The 15,379-nt window shown below is 39.6% G+C and overlaps 3 protein-coding genes across 5 annotated transcripts; 1 reads left to right on the forward strand and 2 right to left on the reverse strand.

Annotated features, from left to right (window-relative positions):
* Positions 1-329: 329 nt before the first annotated feature.
* On the reverse strand, positions 330-8,105 carry mapk15 (mitogen-activated protein kinase 15). Its single transcript, XM_040188131.2, has 14 exons — positions 7,383-8,105; positions 6,196-6,294; positions 5,909-5,938; positions 5,077-5,167; positions 4,568-4,698; positions 3,867-4,030; positions 3,569-3,708; positions 3,417-3,474; positions 2,817-2,954; positions 2,537-2,642; positions 2,122-2,440; positions 1,488-1,618; positions 1,186-1,338; positions 330-1,065 (listed from the first exon to the last, which is right to left on the reverse strand). The coding sequence occupies exons 1-14, from the start codon at positions 7,464-7,466 to the stop codon at positions 871-873; spliced, it is 1,839 nt and encodes a 612-aa protein (XP_040044065.1). The 5' UTR covers positions 7,467-8,105; the 3' UTR covers positions 330-870.
* Positions 8,106-8,867: 762 nt separating this feature from the next.
* On the reverse strand, positions 8,868-12,653 carry vps28 (VPS28 subunit of ESCRT-I). 3 transcript variants are annotated; one of them, XM_040188140.2, is made up of 10 exons: positions 12,275-12,653; positions 11,564-11,627; positions 11,422-11,450; positions 11,229-11,266; positions 11,028-11,117; positions 10,818-10,923; positions 10,581-10,682; positions 10,184-10,237; positions 10,008-10,099; positions 8,868-9,614 (listed from the first exon to the last, which is right to left on the reverse strand). In XM_040188140.2, exons 2-10 carry the CDS (start codon positions 11,601-11,603, stop codon positions 9,494-9,496), a joined length of 672 nt encoding a protein of 223 aa, XP_040044074.1. In that variant the 5' UTR covers positions 11,604-11,627; positions 12,275-12,653; the 3' UTR covers positions 8,868-9,493. The 3 variants fall into 3 exon arrangements, with proteins under 3 accessions (XP_040044074.1, XP_040044073.1, XP_077937771.1); XM_040188139.2 differs by having other exon boundaries at positions 12,565-12,648; XM_078081645.1 differs by having other exon boundaries at positions 12,332-12,609.
* A 78-nt stretch (positions 12,654-12,731) lies between these two features.
* On the forward strand, positions 12,732-15,320 carry aunip (aurora kinase A and ninein interacting protein). Its single transcript, XM_040188135.2, has 4 exons — positions 12,732-12,877; positions 13,315-13,428; positions 13,656-13,812; positions 13,952-15,320. Exons 2-4 carry the CDS (start codon positions 13,336-13,338, stop codon positions 14,956-14,958), a joined length of 1,257 nt encoding a protein of 418 aa, XP_040044069.2. The 5' UTR covers positions 12,732-12,877; positions 13,315-13,335; the 3' UTR covers positions 14,959-15,320.
* The last annotated feature ends 59 nt before the right edge of the window (positions 15,321-15,379 follow it).

Here is a 15,379-nt window from a genome sequence, read left to right on the forward strand (position 1 = left end):
AAAAGTACTTATTCCATCCTATCATTTATTACTGCACACTTTCACTTCACATTTCAACTTCCTGGTTCGAGACCTTAAATCCATTAATGTCAAAAGTTGAAAGCTCACATGATAAGCTTATAAATACAAGCATTGTTTAAAACTACACCAGTGGTTTCCAGGCTTTTTGGCTTGTGACCTCTTACAAAAAGCAGTGTCTGCTTGAGGCCCCTTGACATGTCTCAGATGTTATTAGCAGTTCTCCAAAGAGAGTTTTACCTCTAAACTTCCAATTACCATAAATTGTAGGTAATATTTATACAAGTTTGAAGCTCAAAGAGGTCAAAGTATTTAAGGATCAAAGCATTTTCAGCTCAGTTTATTATCAAACATTGGTGGTATATTACAGTCATCCATGTTAAACATGGTAGATAACCAACAGACTAATGTTTTTTCTTTCTGTACATCGGAACAAGGCTTACTGCTGCTGCATTCACATTAAAACAATTCATTATTGCATAATCAATTCAAACAACAATATGCATATTTTAGAATTATCATGTGCATAAACCATTAGCCTGAAACACATTAGCAACACAGATAAACATGAAAAATCATGTCTGGTGTGACCCTGTGGACCCAAGGTAAAAAGTATTCATCGGGCCCCTATTGTCTGTGATAATTAGTTTAGTTTAGTTTTTTTTGGTCGGGTTGATAATCAAGCCTTGTTAGAATTTTTGCTGAGTGGATCAATAGCAACAGTCATATCTCCATGAATACAATCAACATAAACGAGTTCACTGTCAGCTTGCCTCATGTCTAACATTCCTGTCAAAGACAAATCTCGCGTGTGTTCGTTCGGCCCCTTTGTTACCGCTGACACGGCAGAGCTTACTGGTTGTAAGGTCGGCTTCGAAGCAGGTTGTCCAGATCCGTTTTGTTGATGGTACCGTAGGCCTGAGAATAGCTGCCAAGTTTGGCTCGCGGGTCGCCTGCAGCTGCCACGTTACAGTTACTCTGAAATACCTTCTTGCTGAACCGTGTCGGGGGCCGAGCCTCCCGAACCTGAGAGTTGGAACGCTGGTTCTACATGGAAATAAAACCAAATTTAAACAAGCCATCCAGCTTAAAAATATGCATATATCTTTTGTTTTGCATCCGGGCATCGAGTTATATTTTAGACGACCTGAGATGTGGCGTACCCACCAGGCGTGCAGATGTGACACATAGCCCAGAGGTCAGGGAAAGCTCATCCTTGCGAACCAGCGGATTGCTCTGGGTTTGGTTTAGGGTCAAGGAGAAAGAGCGGTTATGGGCCCCAGGGGCTGAGCGACCGCGCTGGAGAATCTGGTCCATTGACTGGTGAAGGTGGGGACAAGCACAGAGCAACTTAACGGCCAAGCCACAGTAACATCGTGAGTAGGAGAGAAGAGAATGTGCAAATGAAACAAGGTCACAGCTTGAGAAAATGAAACTGAAGAGGAATTAGACTGAGGTGTATTGCTTACTACGTTAGTGTGGGCGCCCTCTGTTGGTGATGTTGTTACACCTCCATTACTGGTCTGTCCCATTAGTTTCCTGCTGGCTGCAGCAGAGGAGTAGTAATGAGGAGGACCAACTGGACTTTTAACAAAACCATCTGAGGAAAACAAAGGGGTTTTAGTTTGCTACCTGAGACAGTGTGGTTAGATACAGTGTTTGAGAGATTTATGTAAAATGCATGTGGCTGTGTTGTTTGGTTCAGATTTGTTGTTGTTGATATTGGTGTTCATGTTTTAAAATATTTGTACCACATTGATCTAAATCTGATAATGTAAATAATCCAGTGCCTCTCAAATAATTTAATGTACAATTAAAGACACTCTTTCCACCTCCCTACGAACCCACTTTAATTGTATCATTCACCTAAAAAGTAGAGACAAAACGTGCAATACATAAAGCTATAAATTCAACTGAAAGCATTTACTATTGTTTTTGTCTCCAAACGTTTTCTTCAAATATTCTATAGACCTAGACATTGTGATATAATACTGTGATAATAATATAACATTCAGGCTGTTTGTTATGAACATATTTTAATCAGTACCAAAAAGGTTTTGAATTCCGATACCTGGCTCAGGAAAATAATTAATTCAGACATACTTGGGGCATGTGTGATGGGGTTGTATGTGAGTTTTCCAAAACAAGGGCTGGATAATAGACTTGTCTTCCCAACTGCAGGAGGAGCAGGCTCGTTCGCGGGTTCAGGTTTAGTGACGGCAAGATGTGAAGGCTCGTGGTTTGTCTCTTCAGTCTTTTCATGTTGCGTTTTCCCCTCACGGTCTTTGTCCCCATCTACTGCCACTGCGCACTTCTCTACTTCGTCCTTCCCATGAGGCCTCTGAGTGCTGCTGACACAGTCTCCATGTTCTGGCTGGATCAGCCGCAGCACCCCCTGAGTAGTCCTTTTCTCCAGTATCATCTGAAGGTAAAGAGGACAATTTGTTTTCATTGTGTGATTCCTGCTATCTAAAATATTGAAGAATAAGTTTGACAACATTTGATTAGATTTTTTCACCTCATAAAGTTGGTTGCGGTACTGAACAACAGATAATTGTACATCATCATCCACTGTTAGCACCACGTCATAGTTAAGAGCGGGCTCCTTGGCTGGATTATGAAACCTCCAGAGACAGAAAACACAAATATGGGTACATCAGATCTAATGGAACTAAAATGCCATCATTTACTGCATATTCATCTCTATAAACTTCTAACTATGCAGTTTATATTTATTTTACTGTTAAAGGAGACTTTTGCCACTCAATTAATTAGTTTAAATTCTTGATAAAAAATACCTGGCAACATATGGGTGTTGCAGAGCTTGCTCAGCAGTCAGCCGCTTGTCTGGGTTGAAAACTAGTAAACCTCTCAACAGGTCCAGAGCATCAGGAGGCGAAGAGGCCTGGAGAAGTTCCTCAAAAGGCACCCGTGGTCTGGTGAAGGAAGGAAAGGAGGTGTTTCAAAGGCTACTTTGGATATTTAGTACTCCACTACTGTAACAGAATGACAAAAGCAAAAGATAAATAGTATCAATACTTTTTTGTCACTTCCTCTCCACAATAGTTACTGGCCTGTCTCTCTGATCGGGAACTGTAATCAGCCCCACCATCACCTCCACTTCCCAGTGGAGGGGAGGACATTTGTCATAACCACTCACAAAACTCACTTTCTGCCAGGACTCACAAGGTCAGAAAGAGGTGAAGCATCAGCATCAACTATGCACACACTGTGTTTACATAGAAAGCAATCCATCTGAGCTGACTGAGTGAAAATAAAAATATGCATTGTTTATTTATATTTACAAGTAGGCTGCACATATAAAATATTTAAAATAATTTCATTGTTAACATGCTTTGTACGGTAGGATTTTCAGACATAGGACAAAGTTTTCTTACTTTAGTAACATTCTCTGAATGACAGAGGATCCATATTCAGACTTGATTGCGATAACATCTGAAAATTGAATCACATTTTAGTAGTAATCGCCCATTACTGAAAGTAATGCGTGAGTTGTCTAAATTAATTTAATCTGGAGTTCTTCAATCACCATCGGCGCTGGGGTGTGGTATGGCACTGATGATCTTCTCTACTTGATTGATGGTGGATGTCCCGGGAAACAGGGCTTTTCCCAGCAGCATCTCTCCGAGGATACAGCCGAGGCTCCACATATCCACACCTTTAGTGTACCTTCAGACAAGATGTACACCTCTTACAGTCTAAAACACGCATCACTTACTTTCCACAGAAGGGTTTTTCCCCTTGAATTCAAACGTTTTAATGTCACCTGCTTTATTATTGAAGAAAAAAGCACAACAAGAACATGTGGCACAGATCCCGGCTGATACCTTGTGGATCCCAGCAGGATCTCAGGAGCTCGGTACCACCGCGTCGCCACGTACTCTGTCAGTGCTGGATTCCCGCTGTCCTCTTGGATCTGATTGAGGGATCTGGCCAAGCCGAAATCACACAGCTTGACTACACAGTCAGTGTCCAGCAGCACATTGGACGGCTGTGGGAAACACAGACAAGAGAAACACTTCACAAGGACAATAATAGTTTGGCTTTCACTTATCTACAGAGAGGTCAAATTGAGCAACTTGTGTAAGGTGTGAAAACAAATAGCATGAGGAATGGACAGACGCCGAATAGAAGAGAAATTCTACTCTCTAGGAATGCGGGTGTGCAGGTGTAAATGATTTTGAACATTTGAAACAGTATTTGGACATTAGATCTGTAACAATTAAGACGTGTTGTGGGTTTTCCATCAGCATAGACTGAAACGTTTTAGGTTTTGGACTGTTAGTCGACAAAATCAAGCAATTTGAAGAGCTCAACTTGAACTTGTGAAATCAAAAACCAAACACTGAATAGTTGAGAAAGTAAGGCGCAATGATAAGATGAACGGAAATCATTAACATGTGATACCATATAGGTACAGATACAATGCCGGTAGTTTAGTTTGATTTCGTTCCTCCTTTCTTTTTCCAAAACATATACTTGGAATTCTCAGAAACGGATAAGGCTTAATAATGAACACATGACGTACCTTCTGGTCCCTGTGAATGACATTTCCTGAATGCAGGTATTTGATGGCTTTGAGGAGCTGGTACATCACATAGCGTTTGTGGATGTCCTTCAGTAGGGTGCCTTTCTTTATCACTGCATGCAGGTCGGTATCTGGAACAAATGTGTGAGAATATGACTGTCACAGTGACATCTACCAAAGATTAAACTGTAAATGGCCATCTGTTATTGGTGATTTTGGCATTGAGGTATAGAACACATGACCTTCCCTAATCTCACAATGATTTCAATCAAGTCCCAGAAAGAAACAGTGGCGGTGTGTGCTAGATTCTGGTGTACAGTCATGGATTAGTCAATCTGTGGAATCAGCAATAAAGATGGTGCAGCCAGCTTTTTCAGTGCATCAGTGCTTTTTCAAGTTAAACTGCTTAAAACCAATGCAGCATAAATCGTCACCATGCTGATGTCAGAGCTGTTTAACTATCATTGTTTGAAGCTTTGTTTTTCTACAAAAGAACGTGCAGCACTCACCCATATATTCAAAGACGAGGTATATGTCTTTATCATTTTGAGCTCTCACGACATTTAGAAGCTTGACAATGTTGGGATGATCTCCAAACTCCTGAACACAGAATTTTTATTTTTAGTAATAGAAACTGCAGATAGAAAGGCAGGGCTACTGCCACCGTATCTGCCAGGTGTAAAGGTTGTGTAAACAACAGGGGAAAGATCCATACTGATATTACATAATGGTCACTATAAATCCCATGCCCATAACACTGGAATTTCACTGGAAGATTACAACAGCAGATTAGGGGCCAGAGGTAGTTTACAGTCATAGGAATGTAGGTCAGAAGATTAAGAGTTAGACAGGAATGTGTTGATGTAAAGCAATGTTAGACAGGTACATTGTTGCATGGTCAATGTCCTCACAGATAATAATAAAGTAGAAGTTTGTTACTGTCCATTTTTTAAACACACTGTGCCAGTTGGGTTGCTCAATGGTTTTCACACAGCTAACCGGAGAGCTGCCAAATCGGTTCAGAAACCTTTGGAGCATGTTCATAAATCAATAAACATTGTGAGTGAGAGCAGGGGGGAGGAACTCCGTACCTGTAAAGGTGTTCATAGAAAAGAGCATAAAAGGAATTTTCATTTTGTTGTGGAGACACGCTTTTGCGGCAATCAATAGGCAATCATTCGCTAACTCAAGAGTAAGGAACTGTATCTCAGACACAGCAGTCTGTGTTTACAATAAAGAGTCCCAAATGGTTTGTGTACTATGAAAGAGACTGGACAAAGACAGATATAGAGGGAAGCAAATGTGAAGAAATGGGGCTGAGAACACAACTATTATTGTCACCTGGAGGAACATGATTTCCCTGAATGTGCGCTGCGAAAGGAAAGAAAATTACAATTAGTAATCTGCAAGCGACACACGCGGCCATTAACTATACACACAAGCCTCTCAAACAGTGTAGTCATTAGCCAAATTGTCCTTCTATGGAAAAGGCAAATTTACTGCAGGACAATTATCAGAAAAAGGTTTTTAAACTAATTTGCTACACAATATTACTTGTATAAAGTTAACACAGGTTCCAATAATGACTTAGGTTATTGGTACTTATAGCAAACACACAAAGCACACACCTGGGCATCCGTCCTGTTCCTGAAGGCATCAAAGATCTTCTTCACAGCCACAATCTCACCTGTCTGTCTGTCAACTGCTTTCCATACGATGCCATAAGCCTGTGAGAGAAAAAAGTGGTCATAAGTCCATGCAGCTGCTCTAATACAGATGTGAAATTCAGCTAAATGTTCTAATCATTTTAGCTCTTCTATTCCCCTATCTTTTTTGGAATCATTTAACATAGTTAATTGTTGTACATTACATTTAGCACGAGAAACACTGCTCCAAGGACACCAAAACATTGGTACCTGCTTTTTCAATTAGCCAAAATGTTTACTATTGCACCATAAAGGAAAAGGTGAAGACATGATCTCTGTGTCCTCAATAGTAGCTCGCGGTGAGGACGGTGAAGGTGAAGCATAACATAGGCCGCGGTGAGGTGGAGCATCAGAGCAGCATGGATCAGATTCACACAGCCCGGGTGTGAATCAGGTCGTTTTTTTGTCGTAATTGACAACTTGAGTCAGGAATTAGTTTTCAAAACACAGTTTATTCAGCAGCAACAATGTAGCAATGTCTGCTGTTGTAACAGCATGTTATGGCCCTCTAAAGCCTATTAGCATTAGCCTGTTGCTGCTCATTATGACTACGAAGGAGGCCTTCACCAACTGTAAACAGGTTAAGCAGCAGTATAACAGTCACAAGCCCACAGTTTCTATTTAGCCATTATGACGCGTCTATACGGCAGTTACCACCTGGCCATTGCAAACAAAGCCGCAATTTGTGAGCCTCTGTGGACGTTTCATGGAAAGAAACCATGGAAGTGCTGTGGCAGATGACACAGTGTGGTGTAGACTCTAAAAGGGACCAAGTGTCCTCACACATCAGCTGATCTGCAAGGATAGAGTTTGTCCTGCCAGAGTAAATAAAAAAACCTTGCTACATCACTGGTATTTAGGGCATTAAGTCTGGGTAATTTCAGCAATTTCAGTGCAGAGGGGGCTTAAGGAGGTAGTCGACATAAATGTACAGACAGAGAGCTCTTTGTCTGTACATTAATGTTGACTGTTTAAGAGATTGATGTAAATAGGGGTGTTTTTTTCAAACAAAAAACTGTTGAGTAACTTACAGAAGTTGTGCAAGTGCAATTCGAGTCAAAGGGGCAGAAATGATATCTAGTTGATTAAAATACAAAACGGTCACTCACCCCTTTACCAAGTCTCTTCTTGATTTCATACTTCAGAGAAATGTGGTCCTCCACTTCAGGCACATTTGTTGATCTTTTGCTCATTTTGGTATTTTTGTTTAAAATCGTGCATGCGTTCCCCTGCTCAAGCAGAAAGCCTCACCGTGCCCGTTGAATGGTTTCTGAAAGAGATCAGCGGTTTTCGAATTCCGGAAAACAGCTAAAACCCTTGGTAGAAATGACTAAATAGCGGAGCGACGTCCGTCATAAATGCAGCTTCAAATTGAACGATAATTTCGTCAACGCGCAGTAAAAAACGTGCGTGGCAGCGCGATCCTTTCTGCAGCTTGAATCCTATCCGGCAACGCCGAGCAACACACCATCTAACGTTAGATCGCCTGCATAGGTGGTCCGTTATAAATACATTTAGAGAATGAAAAAATACACCTCCAACTGTATAAAATCGGCTGTTGTTTGCCGAGCTGTTCTCACTACACGTTTCGATATTCCCACACTGCTGGCTGCCACAATCTGTCGAAGCCTGAGTTTTGTCGTTGCTGGTCGTCCTGGCAACAAATAACGCTGCCGCCTGGTTCTTAAAGGAGCCGCAGCTTCACGGCTTCAGTGGCGGACATCACCGTGTTGTCAGGGAGATCAGACATATGGGTGTGCTTCCTCTGTAATTGCACATATTTGTATTTCCTGGCCTCCATCCAAATACTCCCAATCAAAAGAAGTTCCTCTTTTTTTCAACTGATATTCTATAGGTTTTATAGCACGGAAGAAATAGGGAGCAGTCCGACCAAGCAAGTACAGAAATTAGAATGGTTAAGATCTCGTTTTACTGACCAGACTGGGGATACACCTGCAGAGGTTGGGTTCCTTATTAGTCAAATGTCCCTGTAGCTAATTTATCAGTTTATTTTTAACTTAAAGGTGTTTTTCACTTTTTAGACTGGGACCCATATCAGCTTTGGAGGTAAAGAAAGATCAGAATAGAACTGAACTAAGTAAGTCTGTTCCTTCTAATCGTATGGATAACTACATATTTGTTCTGCACTGACCTGCTTACTGCCTTAAGTTATAAAGGCACACATTTTTTGTTAGTCTTTTCAGATATCTTGGCCTTCAACAAATGGGCTTTGACTTGTTGACAGTATCATGATCTTCAGTAAAGTAATATAAAATGCATTGGTCTTGACATGAGCTATTGTTTGCATTACTGGGTTGTTACAAGGTCAAAGACCATATTGTTGGCTGAGCACAATAATAGCACTTATAGACTTATATTCTAACAGTCAGTGCAATTTGGTATTCGGGGCAGGCAATTAACCTGCAGTTGATACTTTTCCAAGTGACTTCTCATTGACCAGATATTTGTAACATAGTGGGATGAGTGGTCAAAGGTTACTTTTACAACAAATGAATCTTGTCATAGAGCAAAAGGGTGCTTAGCAGATACACAATTCATCGGGAAAGACAGCATAAACAGAAGTCGAAACATGGTTGCGTTTTGATTCTATTCTTGGGTCAAATAAATTTGATCACACATTTTTTTTCACCTTTATTTCTAAAAAGTTACATGCTCATTTAAACTTATTTACAATGATAAATTGCAATGTGCTCCCCTAACTAAAGAATGATGTTAACACAAATTTCCCTATCAAATTCCTGTGCAGTTGAATCTTAAAACTATCAACTGCGTTCATTTCCCAACAGTCCACTTTTACACTATCCGAAAAAACTATTGCAGGATTCTTTAGTAATAACATGATATAAAACTGTTACAAGGAGCAAAATGTGTTTATATGGCCCCAAGTGGCAGGTATGTAATATAATTAGGGCACCAAAGAGAAAAACAATCTAATCTTCCAAATACAAAACCCTGCCTGCAGCAACCTATGGGCAAAGTGTTGACTTTGGCCAATATAATTGTATCATGCCAGTTTGTTGTGCACTGCAAAACCGAAGTAGGAAATTAGATAGGTAAGACCTTGGTTGATATGAGACAAAAAACCTGCGCAGATATAAATCCACCAATAACCAGAAGGAAAAAGTAGAGTTTCTTTTTATAACTTAATAGATATTAGAGTCCGAATTTCAGACAGATGGATCAATGGTGGACGAATGCTTCAGGAAGAGTGGAGGAAGCGGTTGAAGGCGTTGTAGGCCGACTCAAGATCAAACAGCATCTGGCGCACCTGGTTATCATCCAACTCGTCAGAGGCCGACATGCTGCTGAGGGTGGTCAACCTGGTGAGAATTAAAAATAAATGAATAAAAAAAGATAGATAACATTAATGGCAAAACTTTTCACATAATGATGTATATCTAGCAGTACTGACGATCAGAGTGAAAAACAGTCAAGCAACTCTTTTAATTTCATAATAAAAAGTATATTAAAGGAAATGACCATTTGTAATTCTATGGAGAAAATAACATATAACAATTATAGGTGTATATTTACTATTTGAATTAGTAGTACCAATTAACCTTCAGTCATTATAATCCTACTATTAGTGTCAACCTGTTGCCCATTAACCATAAATTCTGCTCCTTTGGATGACAGAGTATCAATTTCAGAGCCATATCACATAATGTAATGTAAATACACACATAAAGATTCTTTGAATTAGTGATACTAACCAAAGGCTGACTTTGTCATTAGCCTCTGAGTCTGGAGGCATGTTGCTCATTCTGTTCATGGTTTCCATCAATTCCCTCAGGTCTGGTTGGATCTGGACCAATAGAAAATAATCATTTAAAACAGTTCAAAGAATTCGTCTGATTTTGTTTGACCTTTTTTATTTTATTTTCTTTACCTCATCCATGGCCCTGATCTCCAGTCTCAGCTTGTCCATCACAGTTATGAAGAGCTGAAAGAAACAATGACGAACAGTGAGTGCTCACACATACTTAAAAACTTCCTGAAGCACCGACAAATAATAATAAATAAATAAATATATATATATATATATATATATACATACATTCATATAGATTTTTTTTTCACTGCAGGCAACAGTCTTTGCCACAACCACAATTTCAGTGAATACAGCTGGGAATGCCCATTCACCTTCTTCAATGACTGACCACAGGATGAGCCAAATCAAGTGAAACCACTTAAACTGAATACTATATCATTTTATAAACAATTACAACTTTAGATTCTGGCAGACACCCTCTCATATGTTGGAGAGAAAAAAAAAAGAGGCGCACAGAAACTATATCTGCAATGCAGCGGTTGAGGTTCCCTTTGTCATCTTTGATGGTGATTGGCCGATCCTCCTTAATCCTTTCCATGGCTAGTGGGCAGTCGAGCTAGGAAACAAAAGGACAGAAGTAGCATCCTTACTAAGAAAAACTAACCAGTAGAAAAATTTTACTGCTAATTTGTGGAAAATGTTCAAAGTAAAGTAGTTTATAAATTATTCTGCACTCTAAAAAATAACTCACTCTGTATTTTCGGCAGAAATCGTCGATGGACCCCACATCAGAGCCCTGCACCTGTTTGAAAGCAGCCTTATACTGAACCAGCAGCCTGGAACAGGAAGCAGTGTACCTGAAACCCACAAGTCCAGCACATTAATTAAAAAATATACAAGCAAAGTAACAGAAGGAATGTTCTGTCTTTTAAACACAGACTGTAACTCAAGTATAACTCACTCATTTGGTGTCACGCAGTCTTTGATGTAAGCCTTCTCAAGGGCCTGAAGGGTCTTGACAACAGCAAACAACTCTGCCATGTTGTCATACCTTCATAAAAAGGATGAATAATGATATGTTACAACAACAACAACATTATGAATGCCTTAGTTCCTAGGTTTGTAACAGGCTTGTACTTGGTAATGTATGTCACACACTTACTTCTCTCGTTCTCTTGCATTCTTGTATAATTTAACCTCCTGAAAAGACAAGATTTTTGTAGGAACGTTTTACAACAGATAATAAGGGGAATATCATATGTAAATATGTATATTAAAATACAGTTTATTTAGGTTATATTACAAATCCTGTTGGCTAAACCTAAATATAGGCATACGAAAGTATTTTCATTTACCTCATATAACTCAGGTTTATTGGCCGGAGCTGTGGAGGAAAAAAATGACAGTGACATTAACTATAATTTACTGTTGAAATGAGGATAATTGAATAGTTGTAATACCTCATTTAAATAAATTAGACATATTAAAAAGGTTTACCTCCTCCCACACCTCCTGTAACTGGTATACCATGAAACATGATGCAGATATATCCAAACTTGATCTGAAAAAGATTTAAGTTACATGTTTTTTAATAACTGACTAACGACGGTAATGACGGTAATAATGGTGTGACAAAGCCAAAGATGGTGAAGAAGACATTCTTCTTTTTGGTATTATAGGTGTGTTATAATGCACCAGACTCTGGGGCGCGGGCAAGGCCTGCAATAGCATAGAAATGAATAAATAAAAACGTTTATGAAGTCAGACATCAACCTGTAAGAAAGATCAGCATCGGCACAATTGTATTGTCATTGCCATTGTTTAAGGCATAAGAGACGCGCCTTTGTTCCTTTTAATCATTACAACAACCATTCTCTGAGGCTACCAGATACATTTAACCTGTTTAGGTGCGGTAAAGCACTCGGGTTTGGGTGCGAGACATTGAAGTTAATTTATTCTGTCCTGACAACTGAGCCAACAAAATTACGTAGACGGTGGTACACCCCATTCGAGTAAATTGTAACGTTATACATACAGAAACGTACTTATGTACGTTAAGGTATTTGCCAACCTACGTAAGAACAATGCAAACCATTTAAATGTGATACGTGTAGGCCTTGTTGTTAAAACTGATATGCAATGCTTTAGAAATCTGTTTAAGACCTGCCAGCTAACACGAAACAAAAGTTAAAAGATTACCAATCTTACAATGGAATCAAAGAAGTTGGTGATTCACGGAGAATTAGAGAAAACCCTTCAGCCTACCGAAGCCTTCGATTTCTTGTTTTGCCAGACTAGCTAGCCCAAAGTTAACGTTAGCTGTTGAGGCTAGCTATCAATCAATCCCTTTATGCCTTACTATAACTCGGCGATATAGGTAGCCGTTTGCGAACACTAAAGTTTGTATTAGTAATCATAACCCCGGTGACGTGGAGAACACCCACAGAATTGTTCAATATCGGTGTTTAATAGACGAAATTAAAATACATTTCCCCTACCTTCCGGGAAACAGCTGTGACGACTATGTAAACACTCCCTCCCGTGAGGACCCGCAGACGTCAAAATATTAGGTGGCCGTTGTGCCTCACTAAAATAAATAACCTTTGAGATTAATACTGGCATATTAACATAAGTAACGCTAATGTATCATTAAACTTTGCAACTCTGTTAATCACCCATTTTAAAGAGGTTGTTGCAGTAAATAACGCATTTAAAGGCTCAATCACATCATTGTCAGTCAGGCAACATCTACGGTAGTCTATCGTCAAGGCGCCAGACTCAAACGGTATCGGGACCGAATTTCTGAAGAAGGTAAATTTAGTTAAGAGTTTTTAAAGATAAGCTAAAGTATTCCTGTACAATTTCATGAGGCCAGTTCTGATATATCATAATTAGGTGCATTAAGTAACACATCGTTAGCTGTTGACGAAATTGGCTAATGGCTAACTAAAGTTAACGTTAGCTAGTCAACAAGCAGTTATCTGATTTAGTTTGTCGACTAACGTTACTCATGATGTGAATTAGATAACGACGAGGAAAGTCACCTAGAAACGGCACTTTTAGTGAGCTGCATGTCGCTCAAGACAATTGAAATTGAAATTTAACAACCGTTGATTCTGTTAGTTGAATTAATGTTAGTCCATTTTAATTATAGGTTTGAAAAATTGCCTTTTGATCAATCTTGCAGTGTAGGTATTATAGAAAAAACAACATTATCCTACGCACAAATATTATTGTATGTTTTACAGATCTGTTCTTCGCACTCGGCTATGAAGACCTCTAAACCGTCACTGCAGACCTCTGCTCAAGAGGAATGTGGTGTTTGGCTGGATACTGTGCAACTGAAAGGAAGAGCTAAACAGGTGATTGTGGAAACTTTATTTAATATCTGACTGAATGGCTATTTTATTAAATGTCATAAAGCAGTGAATTATTACATTTAATAACTTGTTCAAAGCAGATGTTAATAATACCGATTACAGGAAATCATCTTGAAAGTTCAAATTTCCTCAGTTTTGTTGCACTTCAGTGTCTTAGTAGGATCACATTTCAACCTTCATGGCTGATTTTTTTTCTTTTTTTTTTCTAGAAACGACTTGCCCGTCCCATCTCTAAACAGCTGAATCCCTTTGCTGGAGGCGGAGGATACAGTTTGGCTGTGGCACTCAATTTCACCCAGACCAAAATGGAGATGCCAAAGACCAAACAGAGCTCTATATCAACTTTTTTTGCACCTCGGGACAGAGGTACGTTGCAAAAAATCCTATTATGCTGAATCAGTCAGCCTGATTAAGCTGCAGTAAACCATTTACTTGCTGAATGTATACATTGGAAATATCTCCCTATTTCTTTAAATAATGCTTTAAAAATATCTTCTGCCTAAAGTTCTCAAACAGATGTCTAATTCCAAAGTGCCAAACATGGATCCAGTGCAGCATTCTCCATCATCTACCTCGGCCACAGATGTCGTAACCTCACCCACACCTGCAGCACTCGGGACAAAGCGAAGACTTGAAATGTCTGAGTTTGACAACTCTGTGCCTGGAGTGAATCATGAGGCGAAAATGGAAAATCTGCCTGAGAGTGAAGCAGCACTGTGGCAGGCAGCCGAAGAGCAAATAGAGGATATAAATCCACCACAGAGTAAGAGGAGGTTAATTGCAGCCTTCTCATTGCCATGTGATAGTCAACCCCCACAGGCATGGAGTCAGGACCCATTGCTCACCTGTAGCCAATATTCTGAAGGTGAATTCTACCTGCCTGTAAAAAGGCAAAAAAACATGTTGGCGGAGAATGTTTGTGACTCTGAACCAGCTTTCCTTAAGAGTCTACAAAGTGACGACACTTTTGGTATTGAGATTAATGTGGAAGCTAGGACCTCGACTCAAGAATCCTTTGAACAGTTTCATTCTTCTCAAACGGATCAAGAGAAAGAAAACAAAAGGTTTTCGTCCTTTAAGTCCCCAAGAAAGCACTCAACTCTCTTTCATATCGAACCACTTTCAGACCATATATGTACAGACCCCAAAAATGCATCGCCTCAAAAATATGTTCCGTTGTGCATGCGTAAAGGCGCTGATAAAGATGAGAGCCTTGAGTCACATTTCAATTGGACAAAGCCGAGCAGCTCTCCTGTAAAGAAAACGGCACCGAGGGGATCCGGCAGAGCGGCCGATGAGGACAGTCTGGCCATGTTGTTCACACAGGACTCTGAAGGCTTCAGGGTGATTGCACACAGAGAGCTGCAAGCTCGGAGTCCACTCAAAAATAAGAGTAACATGAGCTCTGTGATGGTTAGAACGAGCGCTTACAAATCTCTTGTTGAGGACGATGAAGAAGACGAGATGCTCTTTACTCAAGACTCTCAGGGAAATACTGTAATCAAACACTAAAAGGAGACGTTGAAACCTTCATGCTTTCATAGTGTGGGTGTGATAATGAATATCTCATCCATGCAACCAGAGTTTGAAATCACTTATTAACGGAAATGTCTTCTTTCTCTCAATGACTTGATATTAAGCTACTTTCAAACTGGAAATATTTTCATTATATCTGTATAGTCTTTCCTGGTGTTGCACGTGTATTTTTTTATTGACTACTTTTTTTTCTCATTCTGGTCTTTATGATGCTGATGTCTTTCAAGTAGCTGCTCCCCTTTGCAAAAATCAAGAACGGCGAGTTTCGATTTTATTTGAAAAATTATGACACAATTGAATCAATTTGCTTCCATGTTAATTAAAAGTTTTATAAAGCATTAGTAGTGTTTACTATCTTCTTTATCTTATAGTGGTGCCATGTGCTACATCTTAGTAC

Source organism: Gasterosteus aculeatus, chromosome 10, assembly GCF_964276395.1.
Source record: "Gasterosteus aculeatus chromosome 10, fGasAcu3.hap1.1, whole genome shotgun sequence".
Taxonomy (NCBI): Eukaryota; Metazoa; Chordata; class Actinopteri; order Perciformes; family Gasterosteidae; genus Gasterosteus; species Gasterosteus aculeatus.

Bases quoted from the DNA above. Each gene is read 5' to 3' on its own strand.
- aunip (XM_040188135.2), top strand. From the start codon at position 13,336: ATGAAGACCTCTAAACCGTCACTGCAGACCTCTGCTCAAGAGGAATGT. The intron at 13,429-13,655 runs GTGATTGTGGAA...TTTTTTTTCTAG, and splicing joins TGAAAGGAAGAGCTAAACAG to AAACGACTTGCCCGTCCCAT. The intron at 13,813-13,951 runs GTACGTTGCAAA...TTCTGCCTAAAG, and splicing joins TTTTGCACCTCGGGACAGAG to TTCTCAAACAGATGTCTAAT.
- vps28 (XM_040188140.2), bottom strand. From the start codon at position 11,603: ATGTTTCATGGTATACCAGTTACAGGAGGTGTGGGAGGAG. The intron at 11,267-11,421 runs GTAAATGAAAAT...TTGTCTTTTCAG, and splicing joins ATAAACCTGAGTTATATGAG to GAGGTTAAATTATACAAGAA. The intron at 10,924-11,027 runs GTGAGTTATACT...TGTGGGTTTCAG, and splicing joins GACTGCGTGACACCAAATGA to GTACACTGCTTCCTGTTCCA.
- mapk15 (XM_040188131.2), bottom strand. From the start codon at position 7,466: ATGAGCAAAAGATCAACAAATGTGCCTGAAGTGGAGGACCACATTTCT. The intron at 5,939-6,195 runs GTGTGTGCTTTG...TTCCTTTCGCAG, and splicing joins GGAACAGGACGGATGCCCAG to CGCACATTCAGGGAAATCAT. The intron at 4,699-5,076 runs GTGAGTGCTGCA...CATTTGTTCCAG, and splicing joins CCTCGTCTTTGAATATATGG to ATACCGACCTGCATGCAGTG.